General features: G+C 33.1%; 2 protein-coding genes across 2 annotated transcripts in view; one reads left to right on the plus strand and one right to left on the minus strand.

Annotated features, from left to right (window-relative positions):
• LRP1B (LDL receptor related protein 1B) overlaps positions 1-15,874 on the minus strand; it is a 1,812,620-nt gene that overhangs the window by 368,873 nt on the left and 1,427,873 nt on the right. The window lies entirely within an intron of this gene.
• LOC140598874 (peptidyl-prolyl cis-trans isomerase A-like) lies at positions 9,660-10,121 on the plus strand. The gene has a single exon (XM_072757321.1). The coding sequence runs from the start codon at positions 9,660-9,662 to the stop codon at positions 10,119-10,121; it is 462 nt and encodes a 153-aa protein (XP_072613422.1).

A 15,874-nucleotide genomic window follows, 5' to 3' on the forward strand; every position in this document is an offset into this window, starting at 1 on the left:
TCTAGAGCTTCCTATGAATAGAATTCTGTGATGCGCTTCATATAAGAGCAATTCCACTGCATTGGGGCTCCAATTTTAAAAGAGTATTACAACATTGTTATTATTATTATTCATTGATTATCCACTTTTATTTTGGTGTAACTTAGATACAAATTATAATTCTGTTCTTTGGATCTGTGTTGTAATAACTTTTTTTTTTAAGTTTTTATTTTTCACACATGAGAGACATGGAGAGAGAGTCAGAGATGTAGGCAGAGGGAGAAGCAAGCTCCCTGTGGGGAGCCCGAGGCAGGATTCAATCTCAATATCCTAGTTTCATGACCTGAGCCAAAGGCAGACGCTCAACCACTGACCTACTCAGGTACCCCTGGGTTGTAATAACTTTAGAATGGAGGTAATTGAATTTCATTATAAAGACACTGTCAGCATAAGTTTTTCCATTGGCTAGAATGGCCCACTTGCCCATCTGTAGCCTGAGTCTTATATCCTATATATGCTAAGTCTTATAACCTTATATCCTATTCTATTCTATAACCTTTATTACAATAGATGGAAACTTCACTGAACAAGTTACCAGTCATGATGAAGAATATGGTGAAAATAAAGAATGATGAGTTTCATATTTTTGTTGTCTGGAAGTATACACATTACTTTATATAGTTTATATTTATATATTTATATTTATATTATTTTATGTTTAATTATAATATATTTTATTATATTTAATTTATTATATATGACTATAATGTAATTTATTGTATTATATATAATAGTTAGAAAACAATTAAGATACCTAATTAGTAATTTAGTAGGATTCATTCCTGTATTTGATCATGAAATGACATGTTGAACGCCACATACCTGGCAAAACTTAGTCAATCTTCTTCTCCCTGAATGTATTTTAGGTAATTCTTAGTAATCTACACTATCTTCCCAGCCTGGTCCTTTATCTGAGGGTATTGAAAATATAAATACATTTCCAGTTCACAAGTATTTTAAACAAAACTGAGATCAATGTAGACCCACTGTTAGAAGCAACAACCTCTGGCAGCCAATATTCTGCAAATAACTGGTTCTGAGCTGAGATTATTGCAGCCCATATATTAGAAGAAACTAGGAGCTTTGTGAGCCACTTTGAAAAATAGTCTTTCACAATCAAGAAATTTGCTCTAGATTGCACCTGCAAAAATCAATATTGATTCTTGTATAAAGCTTCTTGAACCCTGAGCATGGAAGAATCAATGTCTTTGGCTGATTATGTATAGTAGCATGGCACACAATATACAGTTAATTCAATAATAAGCATTAATTCCAGGTCAGTAGACATTCATCAGCTAATGCTTTCATGAAAGCAATTCTCACACGTGCTGCATAAAACATGGCCAAAATAATTTGAGGGTCACTGTTGGAAATAAAAAATACAATTTCCATTATATTGTTCCTTTATAGAAAGAAAATATATTCATGCATTTAATTACTCATTATAGATGTGTTAGTGTTTTCTATATTCAAATCATGTTGTAAGGTAATAAAGTTACAACATAAATCCCAACGCCTATTTTTTAGGAGCCATGATATATATCTAGATTATATACATATATTATAGGACATATATATATTATATATATTACATATATAATATAAAATAATATAAAATATATAGTATATGTATATCAATCACTGTATTGTGCCCCCTATTTTAAAATATACCAAATTTTCCTCCATTATTTATAATAATGCTCTTATATAAAAAAATCTCTAAAGAAAGTCAAGGTAACTAGAAATATCATTAAATATGTGTTCAATTAGAAATAACTGCTATACTAAAACAAACAACATTGTACATTATTTTTCTAATGAGATTCAGTTTAAGAAGCTAGAGTTCCTTGAAGTCTGGGAAATAAATGCATTAGCCACAAACACAGCCTACTTCTTCTCAACATTCTGGAGGAAAAACCTTTTATTAATTTGGTGGAAAAGACTCAACATGACTGTGATATATCTGCTTGCTGATGTCTAAAGCCACTTGGTTGAGAAGACAGTCCATGGAATGAAAAGAACCAACTCTTGTGGAAAAATAAGAACTAAACTTTGGATCTGGCTCACGGGGTATATTATTTATTAATGGCTTTGGATATAAGAGTGAAATGTTCCTCAGAAACAATTACAAAAAAAAAAAAAAAGAAACAATTACAAAGTTATGGAAGTCCTACCCAATTTAAAGACACAAAATAGATATGAAAGTGACCAGAGATCATCTCAGGGGTGGAACTGAAGTTAATTTTGTAGCCAATGGCACCAAGACTCTAAGAACAGATACACAGAAATGATGTTTGGAAAGAAAGGGGGGACAAAATGCTGCTAACCAGAAGATGGATTGAGTGTCCCAGCATGAAATGAGATCTTTAACTTTGTGGTTTATCTTTCACTGCTCATGCCTCTGTCAACATGAATGATAATTTCAATAACTCTAAGTCTCCTTTCCATGGGCAACATCAAGAGGAGGTCTTGGGGAGTAGGCAGCTTCTGATTCTGTACTTGAATATGTTCAGAGATTTTTCTTCAGAACTTTCCATACATAAGATGATGTAAGCTATTAAACAAGCCAATTTTTTTTCAAAGTATATCTTTGGCCTGAAAGTATTTCTGCTTTGCCATGAAAGTTATTTTAGAATTCAAATTCTTTCTCCAATTTGTTATATATCATTTCAGTTCTCCTGCTCAATGGGAACTTGGTGTGGATTAGACAACAGGTGTCACTGCTGTAAATCTTCCTGGATATGAGCACCTGCTCCAGACCTCCTCACAGACCTGGTTTTACTCTCTTTCCTTCCTCTTTTAGCAGCTATTGCATGGCCCAGAAGGAATTTTATTAAAAGTGTAAATTCCAGAAACACTTTAACAATGGGACCCTCGAAAAATCCAATTAAAAAATATATCAATCTAAGATCCTGTAAAAGTTGACCAGACTGAAAAAGTGGATTACAAAAATCCTCTAAAATCAACCTTCTAAAAAACATTCTCATTTGTGATCAAAACATGAGCATTTGGCATTACTTTTCTAGACCAGAAGTCATAAATATCTGCATCATATGTAGAGTGATGCAATTTGAGCATGAATTTATAATTTTAAAAGACTTTAGAGGTTTGCCATGCATTATAATGACAAAATCTCAGAGTTGGTAGTGAATCTTCCTGAATGTCTCAAAGACATTTTTTTTTCTGTCACTGTATTTGCTATTTCATCACATATCATGTTCTAATGTAAATAAAACAAAGCTCTGACTATAAAATGAATCATATTAATTCTCTATAAATCACTGTATATGCCTAGTGGTTATAAGCATGGGCTAGCATTCCTGGAGGGATGTGTTCTAACGTACTTTATTGTTACAGCCACTATTAAGTAGGTGGAAATCTTATTCCCAATTAAAGGATGAGGAGCCATTGACGGGTCAGGTAAATCAATGGTGAAGCTTGGATTTAAATCCCATGAATGATGATTTAACGCGTGATATCTGCAATGGAGAATGGCACATAGTGGGATATGAAAAATTAAATTCTCTGAGGATGAGAAATATACATTCCCAGCACCTAGAATCATATTTCAAAGGTAAAAGATGTCTGATAATTTTTTCCCTTAATAATGTAATGGTATGTTTGATTAAATGTATTACTGGAAGTAATGATTGTCTGACACACTGGCTTACGTGTGACATAAGTGGTATCGTCTCAGTTTTAACTGTCCAATGGGCTTAAAAACTGACACTACCCATATACTTTTTATATTATATATATAATCATTTTATACTTTATGAAAAATATACCCTTTGAATAGGTGTTCAGAATCTAAATATTTTCCCCAATAAGAAAAAAAAAAGTAAGATTTCTCTTGACCATTCCTTATTGTTGTCTACAAGTCTTTGAAGAAAATATTATGATTTATGAAAAATACTAATCATTTTTTTATCTTGAGACACTGTAGAATCCTAAGGCTTCTTTCTCCAGCCCTTTTGCTGTAATACATGTCCTGGGCTCACTGTGCATAAATAAATTATGCTGGTTCAGTTAAACAGCACTGATAGATCATGAGCTTCATTTTGATAGGCAGATTTGAAATAAGATGCTTTCTATTTCAGTTTAACTGCACAATGCTTACTGCAGTCTTAAATTTATACAGGTGATACTCTGGGCTATAGTAATTCTAAAAGTAGTATGGAAGTTCTACTGTTCTTTTCTTCAGCCTAGAAAACAGAGTAATCTTTCTAAAACAAGGTCAGATTATTTCATACATCCCCAAACTCTATAAAAGCTTCAAATTTTACTTAGAATAAATCCAAAGCACTTCCCATGGTGGCAAAATCCAGGATGGTATGGTCTCAGTCACCACTTTGACCTATCAACCCTTATTTTCTCTGGGCTGACTCTCTCCAGCTATGCTTGCTTTTTTGCTTTTTCTTGATTCATCAAGCTTTCTTTTACCTCAAGGCCGTCATACTTGCTGTCCCTTTCTCTGGAACACCTACTCCTCAGCTCTCCTCATACCCTAAAGATTTCTGCTCAAATGCCATATCCTTAAAGTACCCTCCATTGATCACTCGGCTTAAAGTAGCACCATTTACTTCTATATAGACTGTTCCTTTGTCCTGTTTCTTTTGCTTCAAAAATTTTGTAACTATTTGATGAGGATATTGAATTCAGTTTATTATCTGTCTCCTGCACCATAATGTGAGCTCCAAAAAAAACAGGAAGTTATGCACTGCTTTCCTCCTCTTATGAGATAGTGTGACACGTAATAGGCATTTTCTAAGTATTTGTTGTATAAATAAATAAAATAATGAATTAATGAAAAAAACATACTGCACATTTTCTAAAACACTCTTATTTCTGCTGACCTTGAATTATCAGCCACATGTTATGGATAGAACTTGTGTGTGATGCTACTCCTTTTGTTAATGCAATATATAACTATATAGTCATGCATCCTCACTTATCAAGGCCTTTTTAATGTGAAACTTGAACCATTCAAGAGTCCTCAGTGTAAAATTCCATAGAAAAGACAAAATTATAATTTGTCATCTATGCTATCCACAAACCGCAGCACTCAAGTGGATATTAAAACTGTAATCTAAGCAGCAGACTTTTGCAGATGACTGTTCTTTTTATGAAATTTAAATCTTGGAACAATGACTGGTAGTATAGAAGGAAATTAGCCTTCCCAAGATTTCACAAGTTCATCAAAAGCTTTATTCTTTAATGAGCAATGGCAATGAAAAAAAAAAAAGTTCTTATTGTGGCAGAAGTCAAAAGACAGATTTTTTTAGAATGCAATGTTTTACTCTTAGGTGTCTGTATGACTCCCTTTAAAAGAGGATAAAACCCTCTCAACATCTGGCTATCAAAGGATGAGCTTACCAGAATAAAACTTCCTAAGATTTTCCAAAATAGCCATTAAACTCTAGTAACTTTTATGGTAAATATCACAGCTGGACCTGGTGACGTTATGGTGATTTTACTCTCTCACTCTCTCAAAATATTTTAAGGATCACAAAAAATTATTCTTAAAGTCCTAGCCCATGTCCTCAGTTTCACTAGACTTAAAAGCTCTGTGAGGGCAGGGACCCTCAGTGCCCTGCTCTGCATTGAATCTCCAATGCAAACATGGTGCTTAGGTGAAGTTATGATTAAAATAATGTCTTTACTTCCTTGTAAGTGATCTTACTTTTTGTCAAAGACATACATAGGCAATGTGGTTGGAGCTAGAGAGCACTATGCTAAGTGAAATAAGTCAGAGAAAGGCAAATACCATAATTTCACTCGTATACAGAATTTAAGAAACAAAACAGATGAACATAGGGGAAAAAACAGGCAAACCAGCAGACAGACTTAAGAGAACAAACTGAGGGTTACTGGATGGGAGGTGGGTGGGAATGGGTTACATAGGCGATGGGTATTAAGGAGGGCACTTGTGATGAGCACTTGTATGTAGGTGATGAATGACTAAATTCTACTCCTTAAACCAATATTACACTATATGTTAACTAACTAGAATTTAAATAAAAATTCAAAAAAAAATAAAGTTTTTAATGAGTAAATACAATGGAAAAGTAATTGTTGCTTAGTTTTTATTTTTAAAAATAGATGTTGAGGGGGGATCCCTGGGTGGCGCAGCGGTTTGGCGCCTGCCTTTGGCCCAGGACGCGATCCGATCCTGTAGACCCCGGATCGAATCCCACGTCGGGCTCCCGGTGCATGGAGCCTGCTTCTCCATCTGCCTATGTCTCTGCCTCTCTCTCTCTTTCTCTCTCTCTGACTATCATAAATAAATTTTAAAAAATAAAAAAAAATAGATGTTGAGGTTACATTAAAATATTTCTAAAAGCCAAATCTAAAAAATCAAACTACATTTATTTGAAAAACAAAACAAAACAAAACAAAACAAAACAAAACAAAAAACACAAAGAAATAAAACAAGAATCAGGACACCTAGGTGGCTCAGCTAGTTAAGTGTTTGCCTTAGGTTCAGGTCATAATCCCAGGGTTCTGGGATCCAGCTGGGCATCTGGCTTCCTGCTCAGCAGGAAGTCTGCTTCTCCCTCTCCCTCTGCTTGTTCTCTCTCTTTCTGTCAAATAAATAAATAAATAAATAAATAAATAAATAAATAAATAAAATCTTAAAAAAAAAAAAAACAGTAAGAAAGAAAGAAACCAAAAATCAAGAACAATGTAGTAAATTAACTTTATGTCAGAACAATAGATTTGGAAGATAATTAAAGATAATAGATTAGCTAAACTCCCTGGATGATCTACTAAAACTTGCTGATTGTAGCAAAGGGGATGTGTGCCCTAGACTTTCATAGAGGTTTTGAAAGTGGACATAAGATCTGCCCATCTGGATGGACCAAAGTGTCAGCACTGGAAATCCCTTCCACTCATTTCCTTAGCCATTTCTTTTCAGTATCAAAGAGCCTTTGAAAGCAGGACTAACACCTACAGATCTCTGGCCAACCAATGTTGCCTATACTGAAAAGCTCCTTCAACTGTTCAGCTGATTCTACTGACTGGTGTCATCCAGAGAAATGGAGTGTGTGTCCTGAGATTTGGGTAAGTCACATCTGAACTGCCCGTTCACGTGGGCATCTAACTTCAATGTCCTAAGACACTTCTAGGTCCCAAAGTAAAGAAAGATAGAGTCCCTGATGATACTGAAGATTATGGTAATGTGGAAGAGACACCTGAATCTTCAGTATCATGTTAAGACCAGAGAGCAAAAAAATCTACCAGTATATCTCACATGGAGAGGGGATTAAAAGTATCCCCTGAATATTCCAGGGCATATCTTCCTTTTATGGCATTTGATTCACAATTCATATATACAATTCTATATGAATTGTGTGTAGGTATGCATACATATATATATCAACTTATATATATATATATATGAAATCGTTTTTTAATTTTATATTCCATGTTGTTGTAAAATGTTTTTTTTAATTTTTAAAATTTTTTTGTTGTAAAATGTTTTAAGGTGGTTGTTAGCACTTGTGAGTACTTTATATTGACTACGTATGTACATATATAGTGTTATATATATATTAATTTAGCAGAACGATAAATATAATTTTCACACTTAAAGCCTGTAACACAGCTAGATTTTGCAATTCTGAATATAAAATAAGTAAAACTATGCCTTTTTCCCCCGAGTAGAGAAAAATATACACGTCCAGGATGCCTGACCTTTCCTTTATATTGGCATTATAATTAAATATCACAAACTTTTTGCTCTCCAAATCTTTTTTTTCTTAATAACTGATGCCATTAAGGTGGCCATATCACAAAAAAAAAAAAAAAAAAAAAAAAAAAACTATTCTCTGGCTCTATTTCATATCCTTCATCAGATAAAAAACATACATTGACCACTTCTTCTTCACAAGGTACTAGGAAGGATGTGGATGAAGTTCTGCTTTAAAGACCAAAACAAAAATGTTGTAAAATGTGGTTTTTATTATTTTAATTTATAATGCTTAAATGACAGAATAAGAATGCAATCTGATTGCTAGCAGTTATTGCATTATTTATATGACTTCCATTAAAATGTGAATTTAAAAACTACAATGGCAGGCTAATGTGAACAAAGGTAACCTAGTGAGGCCTTAGAAACTCTCCTGCTTGGTTAAAAGGAAAAAAGAAAACAATGTGCTTCTATTTTGTGTAAAATACAATAATCCTAGTATTCCATCTTTTCATGGAGAAATTCATCAAAATAATAATTTTGCTACCTACTTATTATACCTGAAAGTACATGATAACCATTTCAATGTACAATGTTTATAGATATTGTGCGTATCAGGATATAATATGCTGTGTACTCCATTTTCCTAACTAGTAACCTCAAAGTTTATGAATCATATCTATTCAACAGTTTTATCTAATATGTAAGAGAAAAATCAGGAAGAAAAGTAAGAGGTAGGAGGTAGTAGGTGTGTCCAAAATAATGTCAAATACTTTGTAGACATTTTTCATATTTACTAAAGTACATTGGATCTTGGACTTCTCAGCGAATTTCTCTCAATTCCTCCAGTAACATTTATAAATTCATTTTGCAGCTTTGCTCTTTTTCTCTCTGCATGCTGATTTCCCAGCTGTTTGAACTTCTGCTATTACTTATTTCAAAAGCATCTAAGCTTAAAATGATATAACTGGTCACAAAACTGAGTGCCAAGGCACTAATGTACACTCTCGGTTATATAAACAGCCAATAACCTCCATTCCTGTAAGAGAGTATTGATTACATATGAAGGTATAAAAGTCCTGCCATTTTTATTCATCTCTTCCTATATTGGACAGATAAAATTATTACTATAAAATTATTAAAATAAAAGCCACTATTATGCCTTTGTGCTTTTTATTTTCAAAAGGACACATAATAGCATTCATCATTTCATTTTGATCAAACACAGGGCTACACTGTGCAAACCACTCTGATCGAGTGTATGACCTCATGCGTTTTTTTTGCCACAATGAAATTGGTGTTTGAGTTTTTACAGAGGTTGTAAAACAGCCATTCAGGGTAAGTATTCTTTGTCCTATATTTGTTTTCTAATTTAAGTACAAAATTCTTTGGTTAAAAAAAAAAACACTGAAATATTTATGAACTGCTTCTTGTCTAAGGTGTTAAACATAAAATCTTCTTCATAATTACCTCCTGGATTTCCACTTTTTCTGCATATATGTTTCTAACAAAATGTTATTTGGTATCATTGTGACCTCTCAAATTCATCCACTTATTATTTTCCCTTTAAACTAACCATGATTTCATTTCTAATGAAATAGAAACCAAAGTGAAATATTTCCAAAATGTTTTTGTTAACAACCTAGAAATATTTGTCTATTTTCAATTTCATTTGCCTATGCTTAATCATAGGACCAGGTTATTGGATCCAGTAGGACTGAATATTACTTTTGGAGAAAATCAGGCACTTCTATGTACCGGCTCCCTATAAATCTATACCTGGGCTTAATCACTGTGCATAAGCTTAAACATGGTGATAACTTGCTTTCAAGTTCCAGTTGTAAGCTTGAGATGTAAGACTTGACTCAGAACTTAGTTACAAGCCTTGCAGATGCCACTACCTAGGAGCCACCTGCATGTTCAAGTCATGATAAACCCAACTATTTTCTTTGACATTGCAATGGACAGTGAGCCCTTGGGACAAAGTTCAGAGACAACAGAGAACTTTTATACTCTGAGCGCTGGGGAGAAGGGATTTGGTTTTAAAGTTTCCTGCTTTCATGGAATTTTTCCAGGATTTATTTGCCACGGTGGTGAATTCACATGCTATAATGGCACTGGTGGCAAGGCCATCTATGGGGAAAAATTTGATGATGAGAATTTCAACCCAAAGCACACGAGTCCTGACATCTTGTCCATGGCAAATGTTGGAACCAACACAGACAGTTCCAAGTTTTTCATCTGTGCTGTCAAGGTTGAGTGGTTGGATGGGAAGCATGTAGTTTGTGGCAAGGTGAAAGATAGCATGAATATTACGGAAGCCATGGTGTGCTTTGGGTCTAGGAATGGCAAGACCAGCAAGAAGATCACCATTGCTGAGTGTGGGTAAATCTAATAAATTTCACTTCTGTTTTATCTTAACTACCAGACATTCCTTCTGTAACTCAGGAGAGATGCCTTCACTCCCATCTGCTCAAAATATCCTACAGTCTTTGTGCTCTTGCTGCAGTTCTGTGGGGTCCCTATTTTCCTTACTCCCAAGTCTAGCTGGATTGCAGAGTTAAGTTTATGATTATTAAATATTAAACAACAAAAGATCAGCAAAATTGGAAATATCTGTCTCTTAGAAATGCAAAAAATTTAGTTGAAATATCTGTGATGGAGGCATACATTCATTTTTCTCATTTCAAATTCAATCCAGGAAACACATTCTGGTAAATGCTTAAAAACTGCTTGATATTAATCCACGACCCCACCCCCAGCACAAAAATCCAACCCAAATCCAGAAGTCATGGTTGTTTGTTTCTAAAAATCCCACAGCATTGAATTTATTCCAAGCTGGTAGCTATCAAGAGCCCCCTAACAGAAATCTCCAGGAAGGAGTATGATCACAATCTCTTTTCTACTTGGGTGGCACTGGTACAACTCTGAGTTCAGGTCCATGGAATTAATTCAATTAGCTAGTGATGATAGCTAAAACCATAATAGTAAATCTTACATTAAAAATTTACTGGGGATTTGCATCTTGCTATCAAGGCTGAACAATATAAATATTGGTCCTTAAAAAAAATTAGATGCCAGCAATACAATCAGAACAAAATAAAAATGACATTGACTTAAGCTTATATGGTAAAGTTTGAATTTGACAGAAAAATTAAGACTTCATGATAAAATTAAAATCAAGAATCTGAGACCTAGGAAAATTGATCTTGTTAAAATTAATGCTTACATCTGAAAATTCATATGTCACAATCTATAAAATTAGAATCTAAAAAAGCTAAAGAATGAAATTTTCACTATATAATTTACATGCAAATTAATAGATCCCAATAGCAGTAATTCATTAAAGTTAAAATAACAGTAAAAAATAATTATGGACATTTAAGAGACTTGATAGAAAACTGATCAAGGAATTTTCTTGAAATTTTTACACTTGTTAGATTTTTTTAATTGAATTGTTGGTACACATAAATATGTAGCCAAAATATTTGAAAAGTTAAATGTTGGAGTGAAAAAACAAAGTACAAAAACTGATACTCTGTAGAAGCTGTAGAGTATAATGGCCAAAGCTCAAATTGTGATGTAAAATAATTCTGATTCTAAATCTTTTGCTTGACCTTAAGCAATTTATTTAATCTTTCTAATCCTAGGTTTTTCTTTCAATCCTCAGTTTTTTTTTCATCTGCAATATGGCAGTGACATATTCTTGCCCATCTCACATTGTAGTTGTAAATATTAAATGACATACTAGAAATGCAGTGTACGGTGTTGTGTTGGGTACAAAATGAGCTTACTACTTGGTTAAATGGACTGTTACCATTAAACATAAAGTTTACTAACTGCCTATCTTTCCACTTTAAATTTTTAATATAATCAGTTTTTCTCTTTTCTACTGTCTCTATATTAACCCTTTCTCAATATTATTGATTCAAACTTTCCTACTTTTTTTAGGATATCACTCAAACATTTGTCCTAATTAATGAAACTAGAAAAATGTTGTTTTTATTTTTTCTACTCACATTATAGTTTCTGTAATATGTATTTTGTCATTTATAATTATATAATTTTCAGAATTTGAAAAGATTCATAGTCTGTCATCAGGGTCTACAATATAATAATACCTACTTACTTCATATGGTGTTCAAAACACAATTTTCCTAATTCCACCTACCAAAACAGACCAAGAGAAAAATGAAGTATTCTTAAATGTTAGCTTTTTAGATTTTGAAGCTAGCTTTCATGCATTGTTTCTTTTCCCAGGATAAATCTTGCTCATTCTCATAGGACAAGTTTTTAAGACCATCCCAATAATCCTACTCTAAAAGTACTTGAGTCTGTGAATACCTGTTTGTTTGTTTGTTTTAAGATTTTATCTATTTATTCATGAGAGACACACAGAGAGAGGCACAGACATAGGCAGAGGGAGAAGCAGGCTCCTCACAGGGGACCAAATGTGGGACTGGATCCCCAGACCAAAGATCACACCCAAACCAAAGGTAGAAGCTCAACCACTGAACCACCCAGGTGTCCCCAGTCTGTGAATATCCTTTAAGAACATGACATGTGAAACTGTATTCCTCAGGTTTGAGCACTGACTATAGAAATTAAATCTTGCATTGCTTAACAATGTGCTTCTATTGGTACATCACATAATACATAATTTTAATTTTGTAGATGGAGAAACTGAAAGTCAGGGAGGCAAATAACTACTAAGATTACGTAAGTGGTAAAACCTAGTCAGATCTATCTGATGCCAAAGCTCATCAATAAATACTATTCACATATAGCGCTAGTATTTTTTAATGTTAACAAAACATAAACTTCATTATTTTTAATCCTAAAGCACAAAGTAACCATATCTTATATATTACTTTGCTTAATATTCTATGTTGTTTATTGTCTGAAATAAAATTAAACTTCTCAGCACCATTCCTGGATATATACACACATAAATGTAAATGCGCATGAGCACACACATATAGATATACAATATGTGTATGTATAGAAGTATGTGAAAGACAAGTAAGTATACATTGTGTTTGAAGTATACAGACATATCCACACTATGAACATATGTTTCTGTACATATGTATGTGTCTACATATACAACATAAATACATATACATTGATGCATTACTTTCTTCGTGTTTCTTGATATTTTCTACACAAATGTACTTATTCCAATAGTTTTCTGCTTTGGATAAGTGAAATATGATATTTTGAATACTAATGGGAAAATGTGTTATAATTAAGTGAAATAATTTTCTAGTTTTTCTTTGCATTTAACTGGAATGAAAATTCTGAAATTATAAGTCAAAACATGTTCTATTCATTAACAGCTTGCAAAGTTATTTTTAAAATTCTGTCTGTAAATGCTTTCTTTAAAAAAGTACCTAAAATTCAAATGTCTAAATATGTGAAATATTTTAGTGAAATATATTTTAAGGCTATATTCATATAAACTTATATGACCTATGGACACAATATTTTTCTGAGTGAATACTGAATAATATTTCAAAATAATATGAACAATACCACTTCTCAATGTCAAAATAAAGCAAAGGATATATATTTAAAAGTAAAATATCTAAAAGAAATCCAGTTATACTGTCATACATATTAAATATCTAAATATTCTGACTGAATTTTTTGACTCTTAAAAATCTGTATTTAAATAAATAATTCTGAAGAAACAGCTTTAATGACATTTATTATTTTTCTCTTATTTTTTAATTCTCTAATGATTTATAAATAAAAAAATGAGCCTATTAATTAAGATAAATACTACTTTGATAACAGATTTCAACCAAAAAGTAGATTAGAAGGGTTTAGTTTCTTCATTTCCAACTACCATCTACCAACTGGTAGACTAGCAGTAATAGACCTTAATTTCAAGAGAAGAAAAATTAGTTAGATACAAAGAAATCTTTATAACTATAAAAATATGTTTTAAGTTATAACATTTATTTACAAATGGCAAACTGAATAGAAATTAAAATAAAACCACATTTTGAGAGACTGTTATTTTAAAAACTTTTAGGACCATTCCATCAGGTTTTATAAATTCTTAAAGAATTAATATTGCTGCACACTCATAAACCACCCATATATAAAAACATTCACACCCTCCAGGAGTCTTAAAATACCTTTTGCTACTTTTATATTTTATATTGTCAGTGAGCTACAGGACTGCACTTCGAATTCTCCTTTTTCTATATTTTTTAACATATGTTAGAGCCTCCCATTTATTCATTTATTCAACAAATATTTATTGAGTGTTTAGTATACATGATGAGCTGGCATGTAATTTATCATCCAAACTGAGACACTTGTGTGACCATTAAAAGGTGTTGGTAACAACATTGTCAAGTCAGCAGACAAAAAATGGCACAGTTCTGGGCAACTGCGTTCTATACATATGCTGGACACAAATCAGCTATGGCCCCTGTACTCATCAACTACATGGTCTAGGGGACAAGTTAGACCCAAATAAAAAATATTAAAAAAGAATTTACACATTGTACCAAGTATCAAAAAAAAAAATAGAGTGCTGAATTGTGGAATAGCATAAAGAATGTGAGCAGTTGGGATGATAGATCATTCTCTGGAAGTAATGTTAAACTTAGAAATGAAGGATAATAAGAAAAAATATTGGCATGGGAAAGCACAGAAGGTGGCATAGGATTTAGGGGTAAGACACTGGAAAAGAACTTTCTAGGTAGAGGAAATCATACATGACATATCTGAGGTAAAGCAGCCTGAAGAACTGAAAGAAGTCTAGTTTGCCTTAAGTCTCAGGAATCACACAGGAATGATCTGAAATCCCAGGAAACAGATTTTACAAGGTCTTTAAAATGTAGCAAGGAGTATGAATTTTTATTTAATTATAGCCTAGTAACTTTAAGCAGAGAAGTGAAATAATCCCATTCTTAAAGCATATCACTCTGGCAGCTTTGTGGAACACAATTTATATAGTTAAGAGACAGAAGTTGGAGACTGTCCACAGTTACAACCAGAATAGCAATTGTCATCACAATTAGCCAGACAAGGATACTGGTGATGGGGATGGGGAGAAAGGGATTGACCCAAGTTATATTTTATAGGTAGAACTGATCAGATTATATCTCTAGAACGTTAACTTTCAACAAACTTTTTGAATTTTAGCCAATATTTAAGTCGTCTTTTAAATATTTTCAGCATAGATATTTCCTAGGTCCATCAAATTGAACAAATCCAACATTAACTTCATGATAATGTTCTCAAACCTGTTCTTCATCTAGTATTCCCCATATCAATTGTGATTTCCCCACTTAATTCAAGGTGGTAATCAGAGTTACCTAAAAACATCTCCTCCCTCCCTTCACTTGCCACATTCAAATAACCATCAATTCCTCTCATTTTTTTTCTCAGAATCTCTTAAATGCAGCCTTTGCCCCATTCTTTACCTTATTACTACTATCCTTTATGTGGGTAGTACCAATTATATCCCACCTATAGCACTTTCAAGGAAAGAACTATTAAAGTTTCTTGAATCTCACATTCTAACTTCTTTCCAGGCTGTATGCTCCTGAATGGAACAGCTGGAGCTAATTCCATAGTTGAAAGATCCAGAAAATGTAACTTCTTTTCTTTCAGGACCTCGGGGCTTTGATCTTTGTTAAAGAATTTATCAAACTCAACCCCCCAAAAAACAAAACAAAACAAAGATCCAGTCAAGAAATGGGCAGAAGACATGAACAGACATTTCACTAAAGAAGACATCCAAATGGCCAACATACATATGAAAAATGCTCAACATCACTCCACATCAGGGAAATATAAATCAAAACCATAATATCACCTCACACTGGTCAGAATGGCTAAAATTAACAACTCAGGAAATGACAGATATTGGTGAGGATGTGGAGAAAGGGGAACCCTCTTCCACAGTTGGTGGGAATTTGAACAGGCACAGCCACTCTAGAAAACAGTATGGAGTTTCCTCAAAAAGTTAAAAATAGAGCTACCCTATGACTCAGCAATTGTACTACATGGTGTTTGCCCAAAGTAATTGTACTGTATGATGTTTGATCACCATACAAACATGGTGATCTGAAGGGGCACATGCACTTCAATGTTTTAGCAGCAATGTCCACATAGCCA

This window comes from Vulpes vulpes, chromosome 5 (assembly GCF_048418805.1).
Source record: "Vulpes vulpes isolate BD-2025 chromosome 5, VulVul3, whole genome shotgun sequence".
NCBI classification, from domain to species: domain Eukaryota; kingdom Metazoa; phylum Chordata; class Mammalia; order Carnivora; family Canidae; genus Vulpes; species Vulpes vulpes.